General features: G+C 55.6%; 1 protein-coding gene across 4 annotated transcripts in view; it reads right to left on the bottom strand.

Annotated features, from left to right (window-relative positions):
- Window positions 1-643: 643 nt before the first annotated feature.
- Window positions 644-19,748, bottom strand: part of ACTN4 (actinin alpha 4) — a 70,028-nt gene continuing 50,923 nt past the window's right edge. The window contains exons 8-22 of one of the 4 annotated variants that reach the window (XM_090261363.1): window positions 17,857-17,942; window positions 14,424-14,516; window positions 12,511-12,741; window positions 11,908-12,055; window positions 8,707-8,857; window positions 6,049-6,157; window positions 5,714-5,854; window positions 5,458-5,640; window positions 5,228-5,362; window positions 4,045-4,224; window positions 3,087-3,233; window positions 2,154-2,234; window positions 1,813-1,878; window positions 1,034-1,192; window positions 644-907 (exon numbers count right to left, since the gene is read on the bottom strand). In XM_090261363.1, coding sequence (XP_090117489.1) covers window positions 749-907; window positions 1,034-1,192; window positions 1,813-1,878; window positions 2,154-2,234; window positions 3,087-3,233; window positions 4,045-4,224; window positions 5,228-5,362; window positions 5,458-5,640; window positions 5,714-5,854; window positions 6,049-6,157; window positions 8,707-8,857; window positions 11,908-12,055; window positions 12,511-12,741; window positions 14,424-14,516; window positions 17,857-17,942 — 2,069 coding nt within the window. In that variant the 3' untranslated portion in view covers window positions 644-748. Of the gene's footprint in view, window positions 908-1,033; window positions 1,193-1,812; window positions 1,879-2,153; window positions 2,235-3,086; window positions 3,234-4,044; window positions 4,225-5,227; window positions 5,363-5,457; window positions 5,641-5,713; window positions 5,855-6,048; window positions 6,158-8,706; window positions 8,858-11,907; window positions 12,056-12,510; window positions 12,742-14,423; window positions 14,517-17,856; window positions 17,943-18,955; window positions 19,042-19,748 lie in introns of all 4 variants that reach the window. The other 3 variants (XM_090261362.1, XM_090261360.1, XM_090261361.1) reach the window with 3 other exon arrangements.

Below are 19,748 nucleotides of genomic sequence, written 5' to 3'. Positions count from 1 at the left end.
TTTTGTGATTTTTGCTGTTTTGTTTTTTTTTGGTTTGGTCCTTAGAAAATCTGAGAGACGTAGGTCCAGACAAAGCAAGGCGGGAGCTGGTTGGGGCAGGGGCAAAGGCCGGTCCACCTGCTCTCACTCCTCTGCTGCAGAAAAGGGGGGCACTGAGCTGCCCACCTCCCACCCCCACCCAGCAATCAGAGGAGGGGAGAGGGGTGAAAGGAGCAGGGTGGGGTCCTCTTCCCTACTGGGTAGCTGTGGCGCCCTCTGCTGGGCCCATCGCAGGCATGAGCAGTTCCTGGACAAGGCACATAGGGCCACGTGGGGCTTTGGCCTGGATGTGAGAGGCCTTGAAAGGACCTCAGGAGCAAAGGATGGGGCAGGGTGTGGCAGGTATTCCTAGGGCTCAGAGGGGACCTGTTTTGCTATGGGGATCCACTGTCCCCTCCACATAGTTAAAAAAAAAACCCAATACATCATATATTTACCAGACCAGAAGTGCTGACCCCAAAAAGTCTCCTGTACCCCTATCCAAGGGGAGGGCGAGAGAACCTCCTGGCCAACTGACAAAGAGAGAGGAGAGAGCCTGCCCCAGCCCCTCCCTGCCCACCCCACCCACCCCCCAGAAAGGACTGACAGAGTGCCTTGCATAGTTAGAGGAACAGGACCAGGGAGGCCCCACAGCAGGGAGAAGGGCTCCCCCAGCCCCTCCTAGAGGGTGTGAGGAGGGGGTGTTTGGTCAGGGCTCTCCGTGGGGGCCTCACAGGTCGCTCTCGCCATACAGGGCTGTAGAGAAGGACTTGTAGTCAAGGGCACCGGGCACCGCGTCGGGGCCCTGGTATGGTGCCATGCGGGCGATGCAGTACTCGGCCTGGTCAGGGGGCAGCTCTCTCCGAAGCTCCTCGGCCGTGATGAAGTTCTGGGGGTGTCAGGGTAGGGCTCAGGACAACCTGCAGTCTGTTGTGGTCCCCCAGCCCCTCATGCCCAGTCCTAGAGGCAGAGCTCCACCCTGCTGGCCCCAGGTGCTCAGAGGTGTCCAGCTTACCTTGTCCCCGGCCAGGACCTTGAAGGAGGCAATGACCTGGTCAGCTGTGTCTGTATCGGTGGTCTCCCTGGACATGAAGTCAATGAAGGCTTGGAAGGTCACGAGGCCGCTGTGGTTGGGGTCAACCACGCTCATGATGCGGTTGAACTCAGCATCGCCCTGTGGGGCAAGAGTGGGGCAGGGGACAGGCAGCATTTGAGCGGGGCAGAGCTGAGCTAGGGGGGCAGGGCCGACCCCGGTGCACATGCTGAGGCATCAGCCTGCCTCCAATGGTCTTGGCTCCCCGGGTGACTGTCCCATGTGCCCCAGACTGGGGATGGGTACCCTCTACTCCTCCCTGCCCACAATTTTGGGAAGTGGGAAGTGGGTTATACATCAACAAGTCTGCTGCTCCTCAGCCCTAGGCTCACAAGTTAGCTCTGGAGGGTGGGAAAGAGAGAAAGAAAAGGGGAAAAGAGCCAGAGGCCTGACCTGCAGACTTCTAAGAAAGGGGGTGGGAGGCTCAGGGAGTCATCAGGGGGACCCCAGCCCAGCAGATGCAGCAGGAGGAGGGGGTGAAGCTGCATTGATCTGGCGCAGGGGTGTCCCTGAGGACCTGGAAACTCTGGATTGGGGTTAGCACAAAGAGGAGGAGGAGGAGGGGGAAGGGAGAGGGGAGAGGGAGGAGAGGAGGAAGAGAAGCCTGAGGAGGAGGAGGAACCCGAGGAGGGGGAGGAGGAGGAGGAGGAGGAGAAGGGGAGGGGAGTGGCACAGCAGCGAGGGAGGCAGAGGCTGCATACCAGGCTGTATCCTGTGGAGATAAGCAGAGCCCTGAAGTCATCGGAGTCCATGCTGCCTGTCTGTTTCTGCTCGAGGACGCAGGGACAGCAGGAGGCCAGGCCCAGAGTAGGCAAAGGGGCCACCCCATGTGCACAGCAGGGAAACAGGACAGTGGCAGGAGCGGGGGAGACAGAAGTGGCCCCAAGAGACCAGGTAAGAGGAAGGGGTCCAGAGACACGGGTAGGAGGGAGGCAAGAGAGCCAGTGAGATGGCAGACACGATGGTGGGGGCGGGGAGACAGAGGAGGAGAGAAAGAAGAGCAGTTAATGCCATGGTCCGCTGGGGCCCAGGGGACGCATACCTGCCGGTCATTCTCCACGTCGTAGCCCAGGCTGATGAGGCAGGCCTTGAATTCCTCTGGCCCCAGTGCCCCGCCATGGTCCTGCCGGGCGTCCAAAGGCAGGTGGGCAAGGGGCAGTGTGGAAACCAGGCCAGCACAGAGGTGGGAGAAGGACCAGGGTTACATGCAGAGGGAAGAGGGAGGGGAGCACATGGAGGAGGGAAACACAGAGTTAGAGGTGATGGGAACAAGGTGAGGGCCAGGGCAGCTGGGGCAGGTGGAGGGATGTGGGTGGCCTGAGGGCAGTCAGAGGCCTCTGCCCACCTCCTCTGGGCTAGCAGGAGTGGGAGCTGGGTGGTGCAGAACTGAAAACTGAATCCCAGAACTCAGAGGAAGAGGGGAGCACACCTCGCCTCCAGGGTCTGGGGTGGGAGAAAAGGGGTGGCACCCCACCCTGCTTGGGACATCAGGGCCCTTGCTTGACAGTACAGGGCTGAGGCTGCACACTCCTACCCACGGGAAGGAGGCAGATGATACATCAAGCCCTGCAATGGATGGGGACTGGGGTAAGTGTCACTGAGGCCCTTCCAAAGGGACTGCCAGGCCAAATCTAAATTTTAAGAACACTGTGTGTGCATGGACCAGATTCACAGGCTACGTCTCACATCTCAGGTGTGCTGGCACTTGAGTCTGTCGCAGGGTCTCATGGGCAGGTTGGCAAGGATGCACAGCTGGAAGCTGGGCTTGGGAACCCCTTTCCCTCCCAAGGGAAACTGCTCGTGCCGTGGGTCAAAATGATGCACATCTACACCCCCTCCCATGGCTGAGTGAGTGGTGGCTGACACACAGCAGTGATGATGTGAACGACAGGTGCAAAGGTCGGGGGGAAAGATGGGACACGACAATGCTGACAGTGGAGAGGGAAGATGGCAAGGGGCAGAGGGAGCTGCTAACCTTGTCGAAGTGGTTGAAGGATGCCCGGAACTCCTGCATCTGCTCCTGGCTGATGCCCTTGGCATCTCGGGTGAGGATCTGGTTCTCCACCTCGTTGATGGTGCGGGCGATGGTGGTGAGCAGCTGCTCCCAGCCCACGCGGATGTGCTGGGGGAGGAGGAGGGCATGACTGCAGGCCAGGCTGGCAGGAGTGCTAGGATCCCCAGAGCTGCAACTGGGGGTGACTTGGAACTGGGTTCTCCCCACATGGAGGGGGTGTGTGGCCCAGAGTAAGGCCCACCCTAACTCTCCCAAATGCCAGTCCAGGCCCATTCTCTCTTGTGCGCCTCATCTGCACACAGGGACACAGGCATGGCACCTACCTGCTGCCTCTGCCCATCAGCAGGGTTCATGTCACCTTAGTATATATCTGGTGACAGATGTAGCAGAGGGCCAGAGCCCAATACCTGTGCAGGGTCCACGTGGAAACTTTGCAGAGATATGTTAGGCAATGTTTAACTGGCTTTTTCAGGGGAGCAACAACCCCCACCTCCATTTTTGTGGCATCTTGGTGTGCACAGTGTAAATACGGTCACCACGGATGACTTCAAGTAACCAACACGATGATAACCAGTCCTGGTGGTGTAACCAGATGCAGAAAGCAGGTACACAGGGCATCCGGCCCACACTGGCTGGCTCTGTGTCCTCAAGCGAGGACCAACTGCTAAGGCCACAGGGGGGCAGGTGCTGCCCTCCTAGCTCTCTTAGGAGCTTGTTCTGAGATGTGCTGTCATGGCGATGGGAGCAGAATGTTAAGGGAACAGTGATTTTTAAAAATGTGTAAACATTTTGGTCTAGTCTTTTCAGCTGGAGTAAAAGGAGACAGGAAGCAGCCGATGCTCCCACGGGGCTGCACAGAGCTCTGCCATGCTAGGGACTGGGGAAGCATGGCGTGGGGCACCTGACGGGCACAGCCTACCTCCATGGTGTAGTTGGTGTGCTTGTTGTCAAAGATGAGGGCCTCTTGGATGAGCTGGTGCTGCTGCTCGAGTAGGTCCAGATTTGGCTTATAGTCCACAATGCTGCGCTCATACTGCTTCAGGTGGTTCAGCTGGTCCTCCAGGGTCCCGTTCATCTCGATGGAGATGCGCCCGATTTCCTGCACACAAGACGGGTGCCGCTGGGGGTGGGGCCACAACCAGACCCTCCAGCCTGCGGCCTTTGCCCTGGGTCCCCTTTCTGAAAGGCCTGTGGCTCTCATGACTGTCCCTTCCAGTATCACCCTCGAGTGTAAAAGCAGCCATCCACGCTGGAGAGTTTCTGTGCTAAGTGCTACACATGCCTAACCTCAATGCACACATGACTCACTGTGACAGGCTCTGTCTACAGATATGGAAACTGAGGCCCAAACAGAGTAACTTCTCACAGTAAGAGGCAGCAGAGCCTATGGCTCCTGAGCATGGGCACCCCAACGCCTCAGCTCTCAGTGGTGACGCTGTGCAGCTGGCACTGAGCTGGGGCCAAGCTGCCTGCACCCCACCCAGCGTCTCAGCAAGGCCGCTCTAGTCAGCATTTGCCTGGTGGATAGTGAGCACTTAGGAAGACGTGACCGGAGTCACAACTGGCATCATTACAAACCTTCCTGTGGCTAGGTCACCAGGGTCACTGTGAGGACGCCATGGGGGGCCGAGCAGGGACCGCCTTGGTCACAGCCACACCACAGCGCCTGTAGCAGGTCCGGCACAGAGCAATGCACAGCAGCATTTGTTGAGGAAATGAAATAACTTTTTGCTCCCATTTTAGAGATGAGAAAACTGAGGAGCAAGGTTAAATTGTGACTTGAGCTCACGATCATCAGTTAAGGGCTTTGCCAACACCTGAACCCCTCTATCTGACTCCTCAGTCAAGTAGCCCTCTGGGTGGCGCTGCCATTTCCATCCATATCATCTTATCCACCCTCCTAATCCTACGAATAGGTCAGGGCTCCCAGCTGGTGAGAGCTGGGACCCACATCCACTAGGCCTCCATATCTGCTGGCCCTAGGAGCACAGGGGACGTCCCACCAGGGGTGGGTGACCGTCTGCTCACTGGCCTCCTGCTTGTTGGGGGCTCTTTCCTAACTCTGCCCTGGGTTCAGCAGGGCTAGGGCAACAGCCCCTCACCTCCATCTTAGTCTGGATCCAGGGCCCCACAATGTTGGCCTGGCTGGCGAACTGGCGACGGAGATGCTCATTGGACTGCTGTTTGCTCTGCTCTTCCAGGAGGGCATGGTCCCGCTTGGGCACCAGCTGCTGCACCTAGGGAAGGGCACAGAGCAGGAGCGGTCAGGGTGTCAGCCTCTCACCTGGCCAGCTCTGCCCCTGCCCTGGCCCTGCTGACGGGCTCCACCTACCTTCTCCCACTTGGAGTTGATGATCTGGGGGGTGACGGTGGTGTAGGGGTTGCTGCCTGACAGTTTGATGTGGTTGCTCTCGGCGATCCTCTGGGCCTCCTTGTGGATGGCCAGGATGGCTTCCCGTTCCCTGTCAGCGTCCGGCAGTGTCGACTTGAACTGGTCGTGGGCTGAAATCAGGCCCTAGGGGAGAAGAAGGGGTAAGGGGCGGCCCAGCCCCTTGGAGGTCCCACGAGAAGGGTAGGTGGGGGCGGACCTCAATCTCCTCGATGGTGTGGACAATGAACATGTCCTGGAGGTCCTCCATGGCGCTCTCCATCCAGTTGTTGAAGGGGGCTGCTCGCTTGGCATACTCCAGGTGCAGCTGGTCAATGGTCTCTAGCTGCTTCTCTGTTTTCTGGTGTGTCGGGGGAGGAAGTGGGACAGAGGGGTAGATCAGTCAGCAAGTAGGAGGGGGTGAATGCTGGGGAGGGGTCCGGGGGCCCCGACGGGTCAGGGCAGTTCCATTTGGTGGGTCAGGGGAAGCTCAAGGGTCTGGGCATTGAGAGCAGCAGGGAATCCGCACTGCAGGGTGGTATCACCCCTCCTCACCTCCAAGGCTTCTCTGCGACTGTGGGTCAGAGAGCCAAGGGCATCCCACTGGTCGCAAATCTTCTGGCACCGGGTATTGACATTGTGGGAGTCGTAGTAATCCAGCTCACTGTGGGGTGGGCAGAGGGCAGTGAGACCCCACAGTAATGGGTGTGCCTGGACCCACCTGCTCCCAGGGGTCCCAGGCCCTGCCTGGTACCAGGGGATATCAATGTTGAAGGCTCTCAGTCATCCATCACCCCTCTGACCCATGGCCCCCTAGGGTAAGAGGCATTTGGAAGTGGGAGGTGGGGTGGGGGGAGGGGATAATCAAGGAGGCAGGGGCTTCCTCCTGCTCACTAACTCTGAGTTGCTAAGCTATGATAGCTCAGTGGGCGGGGAGGGGCACAGAGAGTGGCCCCCAACCAAGGCTGTATGTGGACTGCCTTCCCATTTAAAGAAAAGTCAAGCAGAGTGAACTGGTTAAAGAACATGGGCTCTGGAGCTGTGTTTCCTATGTCTGAATTCCTGCTCCATGACTTTGTACTTCTGTGGTCCTGGGCGAAGGACCCCTGTTTTCTATTTTCTTGTCTGTGATGCAGTCGGGGGCTTATTTCGGAGAGCAAGCCACTTAGTATGTGTGAAGTGCTAAGAGCAGTCCTTGCCACCCAGCAGGTAAAAGTAACAGTTATTTATTAAAGGTTATATATTTATTTTAATGGGTATTAAGAAAAAACACATAATTAGCCTGTGATCTTATTCTAAGCAATTGATAATTAAGAAAAAGGTGAGCTGGTGAGCTGATTAGCGTATAGGTATTATTATTCAAATGACTGAGGTTTGGGAAACCCTGGGCTGATAATTGTTCCTGACCCCCAGCCCTCCACATGTTCCCTGCCCCTCAACTTCCCCCTCTCAGTCCCAGGATTCCTGTCTCCTGTGGTCCAGACAATTGGATACTGTTAGTAGCACAGCCCTAGGAAATTGGTGTACAGGCAAAACCTTGGTGGCCTGGTGAGGTGTGGAGAGCAGGGAACAAGTCTGGGAAGGAACAGGAAGGACATGGGGACCAGATGGTTCTATCACTTGCCTGGGTACAGGGGCCGGGTGCGCGGGCAAGACTAGGAGAGGCAGTAGGAGCAAGGCTGTACTCCAGAGGGCCAGGGGGCCTAGGTTCCAGTCCTGTCTTGACCACTTCCTAGCTGTGTGACTGTGGGCAAGGCTCTCAGCTTCTCTGTGCCTCAGTTCCCTCTCTATAACATGGGTGCCAGGGGACACACATTTAAGGCTATCAGTCATCCATGCTGGGGGATTGAGTGAGCTGGTACAGGGAAAGCACTGAGGGCTCTTGAAGTTTCTGTCACTGCCATTAATCACCGCTCAGCCAGGCTGCCCATCCGAGCTCGCTCTAAGCAGCTCTCGGTCCTCTGACTCATCTTTAAGGGAACCGACAGCACCCCAAATAGCCCTCCCTTTCTCTCTTCCAGGGCTACTGTCCAGGAAGCTGCTTCAGGGACCGTCTTCTCCCTGGCTCAGGGTAATGGGTTTCACATGGCTGTTCCCCAGTGCCTGAGTAGGAGACTGGTCTAAAATTTATCCCAACTCTGTTTCTTAGCAGCTTCCAGGGGCTCACCCATCAATTAAGAAACCTGCTCATGACCCCCTCACCCCCACAACCCCTGCAGACATATGCATTTGTGGCCTTGTTTTCCTTGGCCTGGGTGTGCCAGGTGCAGGGCTCTATCATAGAAGAGTCTGCAGGACCCCAAGGGGTGCCTGGGTTCTGGTACAGTGAAGGCCCCACAGTACTTCTGCCTCTGGGTGAGCAAATGGGGAACCCCCAAACAACTATGCAATGTGGAGGGAATGAGTCCGGGAAGACATTGGCCCTATCCCACATGGGGCTCCATAGGGCACCATGCTGGGCCCCAGCCTTGCAGGAACAAGCAGAACTTGGGGGTGGCTATGGCAGGGTAGGGGTGTCTTCAGAAATGGCAGCTCTAGCCAAGGATACTATTTTTGAGCAACAGCTATTTTGGGAGCCCTGCCGCCCCTCCAGGGCCCATGGATTTTCCATGAAGTAATGGCCTGGGCCTCCCATTCCCTGGGTCCTCCCTGCTGCTGGCAGTTGCACTGGTGGAATAAGGCCCCCATTCACTGGCTCTGGAGGTTCAGTGTACTAATTGTGTGCACAAGTTTATCTGACTGGGGCAGGGAGGGAGGGCAGAGAACCTGGCTGCCTGGAAGGACTTACAATAGTGTATTCTGAGCCGGAGAGGGAAGGGTTGTGCAGAACAATGGGCTCTGTGTGTAGCCAAGTCCCTGAGGGAGCAGCAGGGATGGAGCGGGGAGGCAGGGCTACCCACCCTATCAGGGGGCCAGGCATCCCCTTGGGGTGACAGGCAGGGAAGTGAATCCCAGAGACCCCTAGAGCCTAAAGAATCAGGATAAAGGGTCAGAGCATCTAGATCCCACTGTGTTTCTTATCAGGGGTTAAGACAAGATGGGCAAAGGCATCACTCCATAAGGCCCTGGCATCTGAAAGAAGGGATGAGGGTAGAGAGGGCTGGGAGACCCTGCTCCAGGCTTGGGGCAACTAGAACCCCGGGTGCCACCCACCACTGTTCTGGGCTGGGTGCTGGAGGGGTTGCAGGTGGCGGCCCACGAGGCCACACTTACTTGAGCTCCTGGGCAATAGCTGCGATCTGCTCCACACGGTCCTGATGTGCAGCCAGGTCACTCTCAAAGGCCTCATGCTTGCGGATGAGGGCTTTGATGTCTGACAGGGTGGCTGTCTCATAGTCCCGGTGCTTCAGCATGGCTTCCTTCCCTGGGGGGCGGCAGGCAGCAGGACACACTTAGACAACAGTGCACCAGGGGTCTACCAGAGGCCTGTCCAACCAGGGGGCAGGAAATGTGGCAAACCCTGCATCCTAACCTTTCCAGGGTCCTCTAAGCCCAACTACATCCTGGATGAAGCTGAGACACACTGTGGTGTTGGTGGGCCTGAGCCAGATATCCCAATTCAACTGTGTGTTCTAAACTTAAGTGTCCCTTAGTGGTGGAAGACTATGAGGCTGGACTGTTTTACCGTCTATGGAGGGTTGTGATCTGAAGAGCCTGGGGGTGCAGCCAGTGCCTCAGCAGGGCAGAGGGAGGGGAAATGTTCCAGTCAAGGTTCTTCTTGGAGCCCATGCCTCTGTGTGCTCCCTGGCATCTGGGGGCTGGCCTTATCACACATCTACATGCCCCCCGCTGTCCTAAGGGCTCTGCTGTGCAGTGAGGCAGGGCCCCTCATCAGGCCCTTTGAAGGGAGAAACACTGTTATCAGACCTGGGGCCTAGTTAATTATATGCCCCAGGACAGAAGCTCAAGCGAGTCCTGTTAGTAATGTACTGCAGAATCGGTGGAAAACGCCAGCGTGGGAAGGGGGCTGCCCCTAGAGTGACAGCTCAGAGACCTCCCTCCTCAGCTGCCCTCTGGGTGCAGCTTCTCCCTCGTCTGTGAAATGGGGCCAACGCCAGCACCTAAGGTCTCAGTGAGGTGGTGCTCGGAAAGGGCAGGCACAGAGCCAGGCCCACTGCAACCTCAGCCACCCTGAGGACAGGGCCTGCACTGGCAGGCAGGAGGCAGCAGCCTGGGAGACCGACTCTGCTGGCCTTGCCGCCCCATCCCTGGGTAGGACGCTTAACCACAAAGGCAAGCCTGCAATTCCCTTCCCCAAATTGTTTTCTCCCAAGGGTGGGAACCTGAAATAGTAGGTCACTACTTCTCTGCCTCAGCAGTTTCAGCAAGGGCTGGCAAGGGGTGCACTGCAGACTGGGAGGAGTGGGCCACAGCCACGGCACCAAGGATGCAGGCCGAGGGACAAGCACCAAAAGAAATTGGGGCTCATTTTTGTTTCTTCTCCCAGATAACCCAAGACCTTCTGGAAAGCATCCTCATCGATCCTCACCCTTGCAGGCTGTGAGGGTTGTTGAGATCGGCCCGGAGGCTGGTCTCTCCTGTTTGCATACTTGGGTAGTACAGAGACTTCAGGTTTCAGGTTTGGGGAATGAGAGTGGACAGGCCTGCCTGGGGGCTCTGGGCTGACTCATGGCACAGGGCTAGATGCCAAAGTGCCTGCACACCTGCCAGTGGGGAAGCCACTGAACCAGTCGGTCCACCCTGGCACAAGATCAGGCCAACTTTTCCTAAAGGCCTTCATGTGAAGGCCAGCCCCTGCATCACTCCCAAGGAAGGGGTGCTGGTGGGCCATCACACCCACAACTCTGGGCATTCATCTTCCCCGGTTTCCTAGAGCCCCAGGTAAGGGATTAAAGAGCTGATAACATAGGCCCCAAAGGGAAATCCAGAAGGGACCCCCAGAGCCTGTGGAATGACAATGGATATGCAGATGTGATGACAAAAGGAAACAGCTGAGTACAAGCACAAGACTTGGGTGCTGTAAAATCCACTTATCTGTGCACAAGGCCCTCTGATGCAAGAAATGCCAAAATCTGCTGATTTGCAGGCTCCCCGGGAAGAGACCTCAACTGCCTGGGAAACTACCATGCACATGGAAGAGGATCAAGAGGTGTTTGTGGAATGAATAAACGAATGAACAAATAAAATAAATGCCAAGACCTCCTCTTCCAAGGTCGAAGGTAGACCCCATAGCTGTCATTTCAAGGCAGGAGGGAGGCGCCTGCTTGCTCACCTCCCCTCCGCGTTCCTTTCCCTTCTCTAAGGGTACAGTAGTGCTCTCATATGGTGGCTGCTGCTGAAAAACACCAGCCTGGGCTAATGTGTGAAGGGCATTAGCTGGGATGTAGCCAGGGACACAGTGACATGGGCCCAGCTCTGCAGATCACAGAATTGTGTCCACATGCTGGTGGGGCTGAGGCCTCTGCATAGGTTTCAGCATCTGGCCAGTGTTGGGGCTGCCTGACAAAACAGTTGAGAGTGGGAAACGGAGAAGCTCCCCCAAGGTTCAGTGAGCATCTCATGGTGAACTGTGGGGATGGGAGGGATGGAAAATCACCATGAGTAACGCAAGAAAGTGGGAAATCAGCCAGATAGAGTGGTGGCAATGGATGAACCCCTCGAGTTCGGTAACAGCAGGGCAGAGACACTTGGGAAGGAAGTGGGAGGGCAAGAGTCCTGTGGATGGCTCTCAGCTTTCCCATGCACTGGCTGTTTCCTGAAGGCTTTGAGGACCCTGGTATCTGGAATCCCAACCATGGTGTGGGTCCTGACCAACAGCCAGGGATGTGATGGAATTCCACATCCCAAGCCAAGGGAACAAGCAGCTGCAGAGCTGCTGAGGAACAGGAGGCGCTGCTGCCTTTTTCAGAGAAGCCATCCTGCAGGGAGCCAGGCCCCTTGGAAGGCGGCTCTTGGTGACTGGAAGTCAGTGAGCACTGTCTGCGGGTCAGGAGGCAGCTCTAGGTCTCGCCTTTAAAGACTATGCTCAGGAACATAGACCCATCCAGTGTGAGGTCCTCGGTCACAAAGGGTGTGGAAAGGGAAGGCTGACTATACGCACACAGGTTTGCCAGGGATAGGAAGGGCTGCCCCACACCCCTGGCCCGGCCCAGGAGACATGGCAGAGTGGACAGGGACAGGGTTACTTCCCCATGGACGGGGCTTGGCTGCATTCCTGGATGACTGGCCTCAAATGACCCAGGAAGAGGCCCACCTGAAAGTAACCACTGAGATCAGAGCAGATGGGCAATAGGAGGGCCAGAATCCGAAGTGTTTCTTGCTGCCTGGGGCTAGATGAACCCAAAGCAGCATTTCTGACATACATACCCCCAAGCAGCAGGAAAGGAGAGGGCTGTTTGTGTACGTGTGTGTCTGAGAAATAGGAGTGCAGGAAGGGAGCTGGGAGGACCTTACCGTCGGTCCAGGCCTCATGGATAGAGGCTTTCTGCCGGAATTTCTCTGCGAGGTGGTCGAGCCGCTCCAGCCTGCGGATCTCATTCAGCAGCCACTCCTCATAGCCCTTCTCAGCCTGCTCCAGGTGCTGCCAGCCATTGTTAATATCCTGCAGGCGAGGGCAGGGATAGCACAGAGGGTGGGACACCCACAAGGACAGTGCCTCCCCGAGGGATGCTTAATGGGCTGGGTCATGTCTACCTCCTGTCCTGCTTTGCTGTTATCTGTGTACCCAGATAGGCCCCGACACCTAGTAGGAGCAACCAGTTCTTTTGGATTAAATGAATAAATGAAAATGGAGGCAACTCAAGTACTTGGTGATGGTGCTGGAGTCATGGCCAACTGGGGCTCCAAATTAAAACAGTTCCACAGAAACTATGGTGTGGTCGGAGGATGGGTGTAAAAATCTAGGAAGTGATAGGGGTGTTGTGGTGATACACTCCCAGCCCACCTCTGCACCCCAAAGGCTGTGTATTCTAGATAAGACAGTAAGCCTGGGGATGCTCTGGTGAATTTGCAGCCCCTGGGCACTGGTCTCCTCCATCCCTGGAGCCCCGCCCTCACCGTGACCATCCTGCCCTCAGAGGGCATGAAGGCAGGCCGGTTGCTGAGGCGCAGCTTGGTCTGCAGAGTGTTGAAGTTGATCTCCAACTGGCACTTCTCTTGCACCTTGGGTGGCTTGTGGACGCGCCGGTAATCACGGAAGTCTTCCAGCTTTTGCTGCATCTCCTGGATAGTCTTTTGGGGCACACGATCCTCTAGCCAGGGAATGGTGCGCCGGATCCACTCCAGAAGCTGTGGGCCCACAAGAAGTCATGTGGCCTTTGCAGGGGGCCCTCAGAGCACTGGGAGGGCCACCCCCCCCCAGCTCACGGGCACATGGGATTCAGATTTTTGAGGATTCCATCTCAGGGATCACCCCTGCTCCCCAGCCTGACTTCTCCATAATACCTGTTGGGATCCCATGGTAGGGAATTCTGGGAACGTGGGCCCCTCAGAACCACTGTGCTGTTCTCTGGTTACTTCCGGTTTGTGCCTTTGCTCTTGGTCTTCCTTTTCCTCAGATCTAAATCAGGGCCCCTCCATGGTGGTCTCCCCCATCACACCCCACCATGTGGCCCCACTGCTGCCACCACCACTGAGCTCAGCACTGTCTGAGGGCCCCAATGCTTCCCTGTTCACTGACTTTCAGTGCCCCAAGGGCAGGACCCGCAGCATGCCTGGCTCGCCGGGGGCAGCCAGCACCCATGCACAAGGCCTGGGACATAAAAAAAGTAGAATGCAAAACTGAAAAATGTGACATGTGTTTTTATGAGCCACTCATGTCTTTGACGGAGTAAGGACAGGACACAAACAAGCAAATTGGACATTCTAGAACAATTTCAGGGGAGTAAAATCAGTTATTATGCAGCATAAATATGCTCAGAGAAGTAGTTCCCAATGACAACTTCTGGCAAAATGAGGAAACCAAGGGCAAAAGTATCCTTGTGTGTTTACATTTTGATGCATGGTGCCAACTGCCCTTTCTTGGGAAGGGCTGGGATTCTAAGATATGTACCTTTAACCTTCCCTTGGTGTTAGAAATAATGATGGTAACAGATGGTAACCCTTTCTTTTATCTCCCTTCCTCTAACATCTATGAACATATCCTAAGGTGAGGATTAGAGGGAAAAAAAGTTGGCCACTGTGGGTTAGTTGTCAAATACTTTTTCGAATTTTTCTGATCCGTGAAATCTCAATGTCTGGGAACCACTCACTGGTCTAGAAGAGTAGTCAAATTATTGCCTTTGGGGAGGTTAAATGCTTTAATTTTTTTTATAAGGAAAATTTAAAAATAAAAGACAGAATCCAGAAGAGATTTATTGAACACTCACATTCCCAACTGGTGTTCCAGGTCAGGCTCTGGAGCAGAGCTGCCGGGTTTGAACTCCAACTCTTACTGGCTGTGAGCCAGTAGGACAGCGGACATGTGCCTGACCCTCCCTGGGCCTCAGTTTCCTCACTTGGGAAAGGAGGTTCTATAGTGGGCAGGCCCTGCGAACGCAGTGTGTGACTAGGCCGGCCATGACAAACCACAGTCCTGGCCAGCTCACAGTCTCTGTTCCACAAAATCAGTCTCTCCACAGGGAGGGAATGTCAGTTCTTAAAAAGCTCCCCAGATGATTCTAAAGCAATGCGGTATCCAGAAAACTATGTCCTTGAGTATCTGTGCTGGAACCCAAGCTCCAGATGCCAGGAGCCAGCTAGCAAGGTGAGATACCAGTTTGACCCTAGCCATGTGTAACCAACCCAAAAGGTCACATCACATACTGGCTTGGGCAAACTCCAGTCTATAACCTCACCGACCTTTTCTAGAAAGTCTGTGATACCTGCTCTCCATTCCGCAAGTATCACATGACCTTTGGCCAAGTATAACAAAGGTGACCCAATTTTTCAGCTCTGGTAGGGTCACTGGGGGTGGGGTAAGTGGTACTTACATCGCTGGCCAGCCTCTCGTAATCTTCCATCAAGTGTTCATTCTCCTGATTGACAGCCAACACCTTGCAGATCCGGTTGGCTGCTGTCTCAGCCTGGGGCAAGGGAAGCACACACAGTCAGGGCTGCCTGGGGGGGGGGGACCCTCCCTCCTAACAGGCATATCCCTTGAAAGATGGCTCATCCACAGCCCACACAGAACTCCCTGAGGAGGGAAGGAGAGGAAGTGCAGCTCCAGCAAGGTGGCACCCCGAGTGCCTGTGCCTGACAGCCCTCGCTGGTGTCCCCACGGCTCACTGCTCAGGCTGCTGTCCAGGGGCCAGGCCCCTCAGCCTTCTTGGCCCAGGTCCCTGGAGGTGCTGAGAGGGGTTGGGAAGCCCTCTCATGCTATGGAAAATGCATTAACAGTCTCTCTAGTGGCCCACGGAGAGGGTTGGGTAAGGCTGGGTGGGGTCCTCCACTAGGCCAAGACCTAGATGGAGTCTCCCCTTGGGTAGGAAGGTAGGCTGCAGCAAGGCAGAGTGCAGGAGAGCTGTGCGGCAAACAGAGGGTGGGGATGCTGGTGCCCCTCAAAGAAGCCTGGTGCTCAGGCAGAGCATGCTAGACCCCTTCCTAATCCTCCCCTTGGAAGTGGGTGTTGATGGCTCATTTTGTGAAGTCACAATCCACAGGGCAGAAGGGAGCCAGGGATTCACAGAGCAGGGAGCGGTGGAGAAAGTGAATAGTCTCTGCCCAGAACCACAGGACACTGGCCTGCTGAAGGGGAATGTGATGAGTGGAGAATGAGGGTGAAGGGTGCCACATGGGGAGAGGAGAGACCAGGTACCTTTCAGGAAGCACAGAAAGGGTCCAAGAAGAAGAGTTGAAACGGCAACAGAACAGGAACAGAGATAGTGAGGAGGGTCTACAGAGTGGTGAGGAAGGAAAATAAGAGGCTTGGGGATGGCTCCAGACTTGGCTAGCTGCAGGCACTGATGCCCAGCTTCTCCCATCCACACACTGCTTCTGGGACAGGCGGGCAGGTGAGTAGGGAACCAGCCAAGGCTGATGTGCACACACACACATGTGGACACACACTGTATCATGCTGCAGGACACCTGCCAGTGGCTCCAAGCAGTGCACCTCAGAGTTGAGGTTCACAAGGGCTTGGCCAGCGAACACCCAGCCCCAGGAGGCAAAGCCAAGACCATAGCTTTCAGGGCAGCCATGGAGGTTAGTCTCTGACCCCCTCTCTTGGAAGACAATGGTACCCCAAACTGAAACCCACTCTGCTGTGCAGACCCCCAAAGGTGGGGGCTGCTGGTCACAGGTGTTTTGTTTCACTGCTGAATTCCTGGCACCCAGCTCAGGGCTCACTGTATTTTAGGTACTTGGGTTGATGAATGAATGAATGAACAAGGAACAGATGCTTTAGTGACTAGAAATAAACTATCAGGAGAGAACGGGCATACTCGTGCCAGGCCTGGGGTTCGCCTTGCATTTATAAAACAAAACAAACCCCAGAGAGCGCTCTTTTAAGAGCTTGGCTAACATACAATACAGATGATTATAGACTTGTACACCTGAAACCTATATAATTTTATTAACCAATGTCACCTGAATAAAGAGAGAGAGAGAGCAAGAACGAGAGCGAGAGAATGAGAGAGAGAGAGAGAGAGAGAGAGAGAGAGAGAGAGAGAGACGGCTTTGAGTCTGTGGGGAAAAGACAGCAGCAGAAATAAAAAGCATTCGACAGCTGGCCTGAGAACCAGACACAAGCTGAGGGAAGCTGAACTTGGGCTAGGAAGCCTGAATCTTGTACTGCCCTTGGTGAACAGCAACTCATTAGAGACAGGCCTTTATTTCTTCAGAGGCCTGGCTGCCTCCAAACACCCCATGCTCTAACCAGGGCCTTCCTGCCAGTGTCCGCTCCCACAAATCTCTCCAGGACTCCTGTCCTCATCACAGAGTTCCACTCTAAGCACAAGAGGGTAACTGGGCAGGAGAGAAAGCACTCTCGCAAGGGCAATGTGGTGGGAAGGCAGGCTGGCATGGGAGCTGCAGTAGGGAGTCCCATGGCACACATGTTGTGAGCTGGGGTTTGTGGCAAGGAATCTTCCATTGCTGCTCCCCCAGCCCACTCTGCCTTCCCACTAGGGTGAGGGGGACCCCTCCACTCTCCCTGCCTGTGCCCTCCAGCAGAACACTCCAAACACAAGCGCAAACCAACCACATGCTAGGTAGGCTGTAGGAGGCTGTGAAACACGGCTCTCTGGCCCAGGGCTGGGAAGAACCACGACGGGCAGGGACAAGGCTGCTCCAACTACCTGACCATGTACAGATCACAGATGGGGCCAGGCACAGTCCTAAGCTCTTCACCTGAAGGTGCTCATTTCATCCCCACAACAATTCTGTGAGAACAGGTACTAATATGATCCCCATTTTACAGATGGGGAAACTGAGTGAGGTGAAGTGACCTATCCAAGGTCACACTGCTAAGAAGAGGCAGAGCAGGGGTAGGGCAGACTACCCACAGGGAGGCACCTGCTGGACCTGTGGTTCTGAAGAAGGCACAGGAGGCAGCAGACACAGTCCCTGTCCTACCCACTTTGAACTTAAGTTTCCTCCTCTTTTAACTGAGGATAGCAGCACCCTCTGCTATGTAACCGGTGTGTAAAGGACTAAGAGTCTGTGCCTAGCATGTGATAAGTGCTCAGTAGATTTGAGCATTTCTTTTTCTTTTCCCTGCCTACTTGCCAGTTGGTGACAAAAATTCCGGTCACTGGGAGTACACTGCTGCCCATGACCAGAGGCCAGAAGGCAAGTGGAGGAAGCAGAGGGCCCCTGAGAGAAGCAGCAGGGGCAGTGTGAGGTCAGCCAGGCTCAGGGAGAGCTGTCACTGGAAACTCACTTCTGACTGCGCTGCCTATGTCAGTGGGGCTGCTGGGGACAGGGGCCCAGAGAGCTGGGTCAGCAGGAGGAGGCTCGGAGACCAGTCTAACCTGCTCAGGCTGAGCCTTTCCTGGGCCGTTTGGGAGGGGAAGGGGATGCAGAGAGGGGAAGAAAAGCCAGTGCACTAGGCAGGTGGCCCAGTCTGGATCATGACAGAGGGGCAGGGGAAACAGAGTGGTCAGGAACACAGGTCCAAACTGCAGCTGTTATTTAATGTGATGCAGGGACTCAACTGTCCTGTTCGAGAGACAGATGCCACCACCCACCTCACAGGCTGGGCTGTGTTCACAGAGTATCTGTGTCGTGTGAGCACTGGACCAGTGTCATCTCAGTGGCAGCACTGAAGTCCACGGTCACAAGAAACCTGCCTGACCAGGTCAGTCCTCATGCCATGGTGGCCCTCGGCCTGGCCAGGACCCCAAACACAGATAGACATGGGGACATACGGACAGCAAGGGCAAGCCTCCAGCCACAGCAGCCAGGTGTGCTCTCACCCCAGCTCACCTTTTGGGCCCCCGAGAAAGCGTGGTAGAAGCAGGACACGTAAGTCATGATGGCTTTCTCATCTGGCCTCAGAGTGCCTACAATATCTGCGCAGAGAGAGAAAGAGAGAAAGAGGCAGGAGAGAGTGAAAGATGCAGGGAGGGCGGCCGGGGCCGGGCCCTAGGCTCATGCGGGAGGAACAGCGCTTGCTCTGGACTGGAAGCCAAACCCTGGCTCTGGTTGCACAGGCCTGTCTTGCTAAGGCTTTGGCAAGGGGAGGGGGGTTCCCGAATAGTGGATTCCTCTCCTAACCAGACCTGGGTTTGTGATACTAGCTATTGGCTCTAAAAAGGAAGACTTATTTGGGGCTGGAGGGGTTAAACTCTAACTGATCTTTCTCAGAAAGTAAGATCATGTCTACCACCTCTGCATAAACCACCAAACAGTCTCCTGGGGCCCTAGAATGAAACGCAAATTCTTGCTCTCAGACTATAATAGTCCTACACAGCCTGACCCCATCACCTTCTCTGACCTCATTTTCAACTCTCCTCTACTCGCTTACTCCTCTTCAGCCATTCCTTGAATAAGGCAAGCTTATTTCTTCCTCACATATTACGCTTGCTCTACCCTCTGTCTAGAATGGTTTTCCTACAGATCTTCACATGATAGGTCCTGCTCATCCCTCCAAGTGCCTGTTCATGTCACCCTGCAGAGGCCTCCCCTGGGTACCAGCTAAAGCAGTCCTCAGGCATCTCTATCCCGCCATCCTGCCCCATGTTCTCTACTGTGCTTATCCCCATGTGAAATGACTTGATCTGTGGATGTATCTGTTGTCTGTCTCACACTAGAATGGAAGCTCCATGAGAAGAGAGACCCTGCCTGCCTTAGTCACCACTGTATCCTCAGTGCCTAGTACAGAGCCTGGCACAGACTGGGCACTCAATACAGTGTGGGCAAAGACTAAATGAGCAGCTGTGATGCCAAGGAGCTGGGGTGTGGCTTCCAGTCGGAGAGAGGCCACTGCCGTCTGCAAGAGAAATGAGGTGAGCATGGGAGGCGAGAGGCAGCGGTGGCATTGGGCAGTGGCAGCGAGGTGGGCCTGCCTGGCCCTGCCCGGTACCTTCTGCGCTCCCGAAAAGGCATGGTAGAAGCTGGACACATAGGTCATTATGGCCTTCTCGTCGGGCCGGGCCGTGTTCACGATGTCTGCAAGCGAACGACAAGGGTTAAACTGCCCAAGTAGGGGTGGGAGGAAGGGGTGGTCACTCACCGGGATCCAAAGGCTCCCAAGGCCACAGCCATCCCCGGAGAAAAGCCCTTAAGAGCTGATTCAGTGACCCTGGGTGACCCTGGTAGGCTCAGTCACGCCCTCAGCCCCTCCATCCCCCTGGTCTCTAGAAAGGCCATGCTGTGGGAACTGGATTAAAACGAGGCCACTTCCTCTCTGAGAATGGCCTCCAGGGGCTGCTGGGAAGTCAAGCCCCAGGGCCACCAGCGGCCAGAGGAATGGGTCCTGGTGGGGGTGCTGCATAGCTGGGAAATGGAGCAAAGCCAGAGAAGGAAAAAACAAAACATTCCACATTGGTGGGCTCTGGACTCCAAGGCTGCAGCAGACAGGGTAGAGAGAAGCCTTGCTTATTTGCAGCAGCCAGCCCTCCATGGTCACCTGGCTCCCCACCTTTCCCCAGGTGTGGGACTGGGTCAGGCATGGCCTAGCAGCCCCCAGAGTCGATCCTCCTCAAGCTCCCCGCCCTCACTCCCACCCTGCTCTATCCCTGAGCATGTCTGGCTTGCACAGACTGCTCCTGCTCCAGTTCCCCTGGTGACACATTGTCCCAGGTTCACCCAGATTCATTCAGCCATTCTTGCTGGCTCTGCCAGTTTTCTGAAGTTACCATAAGACATACCCACAA

This window comes from Furipterus horrens, unplaced genomic scaffold, assembly GCF_987537825.1.
Source record: "Furipterus horrens unplaced genomic scaffold, mFurHor1.1.pri manual_scaffold_13, whole genome shotgun sequence".
Taxonomy (NCBI): domain Eukaryota; kingdom Metazoa; phylum Chordata; class Mammalia; order Chiroptera; family Furipteridae; genus Furipterus; species Furipterus horrens.
This window is presented reverse-complemented; position numbering and strand designations above follow the sequence as displayed.